Raw genomic sequence first — 4,582 nt, 5'->3', positions numbered from 1 at the left:
GCCCAGGAAAACTTCCATGTAAGCACGTTATTTCTAGCACCTAAAGTTCCCAGCTGCAGCTTGTGTAGGAAAGCCCTTCAGCCGACAGCATCCACTGCATTCACACTTGTCTGCCTGTAATCACCAGCAAAGCTGCTCAGTGATGAAGGCTGCAGCCCCTGGAGATGGGACCATGCAGGTCTTGGCACATCTATTGATGTCAGCAGCTGCAAAATCACCTCCCAAAACTGCTTGGGAATGAGAAGGGACAAATATTCCTGATATTTTTCCCCCTCTGTCAGCTGTGTTTGATCTCAGATTAATTCCCCATGCTATGCATGCACATCACTTACAACACTGATAAACTCTGCTGACTCAGTGCTGTTTCAGGGTTTATGACTGTTCAAGTCTCAGAGGGGCTCAGCCTGGCACCCTGTCTGGTTTGGTACCATTTTTGCAACAGTCCTACTGCTAAAGGCTGTTGCATGTTTATGTTGCTGAGTTACCTGGGAATATGTTGATGCTGTGACCATGTGGGGAGCTGGGGAAATGCCAGATGAAATCCCAAGTCCCCACAAAAGGCTGCATCTCCTGAAGGACCCTATTCCCTCCCATGCTTCCCAGCACAGGGCTTGTTCCCTTGCAAAATCTTCTGATGAGATGATGACAGGACTGTTACGTTAGTGTCTGAACTGGATCAAAGAAGCTTTCCGCTCAATTGACTTGTTATTTTCCAGAGCAACGGATCTATAGGGTGTGTATATCTCCTGTCAGGCTGCAGCATGCTTGAGGCTGTTCATCTGCCCTCAAATAAATCTTGCACCTCATCGACAGTGGGAATTAGAGTGAATGCAGAGGCTGGATGCCTCCCAAATGGTGGCAGATGCTAGTGCAGATGGTACTGGCAGGATTCCCATTGACAAGTCATCAAGTGGGATTGTCCAGGCCCTCCCAGTAAAGAGACTGTGGGTCTGGAGTGATCCAGACCCCTCTAGCAAGGCTGGGCCTATGGGCTGCTGCTCAGGTCCATCCCTTGTCCTCACCCCTTGTAGGTGGCAGGGTCGTTGCCACACTGCATAAAGGGATGACAAGAAAGAAGGGACTTTGTTGTATGTCTCAGAGGTAGAAACAGTGTGTCTGCATGGAGCCAGATGTCTGGAATTTTTTTGCTAATGGAGGGGAACAAGGAACCTTGTGGTTTTAAATTTTTGTTCATGTATTTCTGTAGTTGAAGGATCTTTTCATTAAAGAATGAGCTTGGAAAGGGAATGTCTTTGTTCACCAAGGGAGTTAAAAGCTTTTCATGAGACTGAAATGATGGTGCTACCAAATAACCCAGACCAGGGGCTTTGACCCAATTCAAACCATCTTGCATGTTCACAGAACAGTGCTGAAAGTGGGCCTTTCACCTGCTGGGAAGGGGTATTGTGGGATGCACAGCTCCTGATGGAGCTCCTGACCTTGTCATAGCGAGGAACCCTGCTTTGGGCAGAGGAGTGCCCCTGAGCTCTGATCAGGACACCTGCCTCAGGGAGGGACACAGTAACTTCACCCCGCACCTTGTTCAAATTCTTCATTGAAATTGGGTAAACTTCAACAAGGAAGCTTGGAAAAGGACTGAGCAGGATTTTCTGGGCCCAGCTGGTCCAGGACTTGCATTTTAGGACATTTGTGTCCCAGGTTTGCTTTACAGTCCTGAGCATCCCAACTATATGCTCACAAAAATGCCACCACTGCTGGGGTAGGAATGGCCCTCTAAGTCTTCGGGACACTGGTCTCAAAACATGTATTTTGTTTTAAAAATATCACCTGGCTGCTTCTGAAGTTATCTGAATGTTTGTTTTGGTCCAAGTTGACTGTATTTGTGAATTATTTTAATTTCCCCAAACTGCTTTCTTTTATGCCTGGGCGGCTTGTCTGTTGTCTGATGGGAAGAATGAAGAGAACAGAGCCTTGTAGTGAGCATCTCTCTCTTCTCCCCCAATGCAGATGAAGTGAACTTGCTGGATAAAATTACTTCCCATGCCCAGGACCTCAGCAATATTTCCTTTAGCTATGATGAAGCCAACTGCAGCATCCTGGAGATCGGGCAGTACGCTACCCTTAACATCCCTACGAGGGAGGCGTTTGGGGACAGGTAGGCTGGGGAATGGTGTCAGGATGGTAGTGCTCAAAATCATCTCGTGCATGCTTGTTCATTTAAGAGGTTCCTTTAAGACCCTATTCCATAACAAGATGAAGATAAAGACGTCCACTGTGTGCTCTTATGAGCTTGGTGCTTCTTCCCTTTCTTCCATCTTTTTTGGTCATGTGCAGGGAAGACACAGTGCTTGACTTACCATTCCACTAGTGTGTTTTATTGGTGTTCCCATTAGGGAGACCTCTCTACTCCAGCACGTAACTGGAGAGAGCACACGAGAGAGCACAGCCATATCCCTCAGCATTGCTTGATGCCAAGACTGTGGAGGCATAGACCAGATCAGACCTTGCTGTACTTGATACAGGGCTGTAGCTTGCAAGGGTCAAGGACGCTGGATGTGGTGACAGAGCACTGAAGAGCCATTTGTAACAGAGTTATCATCCAGTCTCAGCAGTGGTCAGGGCAGGAGCCCCATGAAAATCATGCACAGCCACATAAATGTGTGCTGAGATTGAACCTGAGAGGGATGCATTAAGGTTATATGGCCTGGCTGCTTCTTTTAGAGTACCTGACCTTACAACCTGAATGACTCTTTGCTCTTGTTTTGTTTATTTTTTGTTCTCACTGAGTTAATTTGTGCTGTGACTCGTTTTTTATGTCCTAAGAGGGCAGTTCATGGTGATACAGCAGCTGCTGCAGGATGCCATGCATCACTTCTTTCTGCTAGGTTTGCAGATGAGCTGAGTGTGCTGATGAAGCTCAGGTACTCGCTGAAGGAGGACACCAGCCTAGTGACCATCCTTAGCCATCGGAGTCACGTGCTCTTCCAAATCAGGATTAACCCATATGCCTTGGTCTTTGTCACCACGAGGAGGAGACACTATGAGTAAGTTCCAACTCAGGTGCTTTTTTCTGCCTCTTCTTGCTTCCTTTTCTACTCCCAGGGCCAGAGTTAAGGTTTTCCACTTTGGGCTTTGAGCACTGCTGCTATGACCCCACCTCAGCTGAATCAAGGTCATGTCCCCCCACCTGGGTGATGGTCCCTTAGACCTGGTTGTGTGACTGCACAGGTAGTCACTGCCTAACTCCTCTGTCAGAATGATGCAGATCTGGAAAACAAAGCAAAGAACAAAAATGTTCAAATGCCTGGGAGTAAATTAAGCAGGGAGAGACACAAATACCAATAATTTCCTAGATGCCCCAACTGGTTGTAGATGTGCCCAAATCCATTGTATAGAATAGCATTCTCATGCTGGAAGAGAAGTGTGGGTTTTTACTTGTGACAGTAAGGTAGACTTAATTTCTCTAGTACCGTCCTTTGCAACTGCACTAAGCATGGATACATGGGGGACCCTGGGAGCTGGTAGGGGTGAAGCCTTGTCCTGCATAAGGTGTGGGACCTAAGTTTCATGTTGTGCCCCTTCCCTTCCCTTCCCTTCCCTTCCCTTCCCTTCCCTTCCCTTCCCTTCCCTTCCCTTCCCTTCCCTTCCCTTCCCTTCCCTTCCCTTCCCTTCCCTTCCCTTCCCTTCCCTTCCCTTCCCTTCCCTTCCCTTCCCTTCCCTTCCCTTCCCTTCCCTTCCCTTCCCTTCCCTTCCCTTCCCTTCCCTTCCCTTCCCTTCCCTTCCCTTCCCTTCCCTTCCCTTCCCTTCCCTTCCCTTCCCTTCCCTTCCCTTCCCTTCCCTTCCCTTCCCTTCCCTTCCCTTCCCTTCCCTTCCCTTCCCTTCCCTTCCCTTCCCTTCCCTTCCCTTCCCTTCCCTTCCCTTCCCTTCCCTTCCCTTCCCTTCCCTTCCCTTCCCTTCCCTTCCCTTCCCTTCCCTTCCCTTCCCTTCCCTTCCCTTCCCTTCCCTTCCCTTCCCTTCCCTTCCCTTCCCTTCCCTTCCCTTCCCTTCCCTTCCCTTCCCTTCCCTTCCCTTCCCTTCCCTTCCCTTCCCTTCCCTTCCCTTCCCTTCCCTTCCCTTCCCTTCCCTTCCCTTCCCTTCCCTTCCCTTCCCTTCCCTTCCCTTCCCTTCCCTTCCCTTCCCTTCCCTTCCCTTCCCTTCCCTTCCCTTCCCTTCCCTTCCCTTCCCTTCCCTTCCCTTCCCTTCCCTTCCCTTCCCTTCCCTTCCCTTCCCTTCCCTTCCCTTCCCTTCCCTTCCCTTCCCTTCCCTTCCCTTCCCTTCCCTTCCCTTCCCTTCCCTTCCCTTCCCTTCCCTTCCCTTCCCTTCCCTTCCCTTCCCTTCCCTTCCCTTCCCTTCCCTTCCCTTCCCTTCCCTTCCCTTCCCTTCCCTTCCCTTCCCTTCCCTTCCCTTCCCTTCCCTTCCCTTCCCTTCCCTTCCCTTCCCTTCCCTTCCCTTCCCTTCCCTTCCCTTCCCTTCCCTTCCCTTCCCTTCCCTTCCCTTCCCTTCCCTTCCCTTCCCTTCCCTTCCCTTCCCTTCCCTTCCCTTCCCTTCCCTTCCCTTCCCTTCCCTTCCCTTCCCTTCCCTT

General features: G+C 50.2%; 1 protein-coding gene across 1 annotated transcript in view; it reads left to right on the top strand.

The window, feature by feature from the left end:
* Positions 1-828: 828 nt before the first annotated feature.
* Positions 829-4,582, top strand: part of LOC113486619 (collagen alpha-1(I) chain-like) — a 62,343-nt gene continuing 58,589 nt past the window's right edge. Inside the window, exons 1-3 of the mRNA XM_026860687.1 lie at positions 829-877; positions 1,969-2,116; positions 2,847-3,005. Of these exons, the coding sequence (XP_026716488.1) occupies positions 829-877; positions 1,969-2,116; positions 2,847-3,005 (356 nt within the window). The remainder of the gene's footprint in view (positions 878-1,968; positions 2,117-2,846; positions 3,006-4,582) is intronic.

Source organism: Athene cunicularia, assembly GCF_003259725.1.
Source record: "Athene cunicularia isolate RWA chromosome 17 unlocalized genomic scaffold, athCun1 chr17_part1, whole genome shotgun sequence".
Taxonomy (NCBI): Eukaryota; Metazoa; Chordata; class Aves; order Strigiformes; family Strigidae; genus Athene; species Athene cunicularia.
The sequence above is the reverse complement of the archived record's forward strand: the minus strand, read 5'-3'. Positions and strand labels throughout refer to the sequence as shown.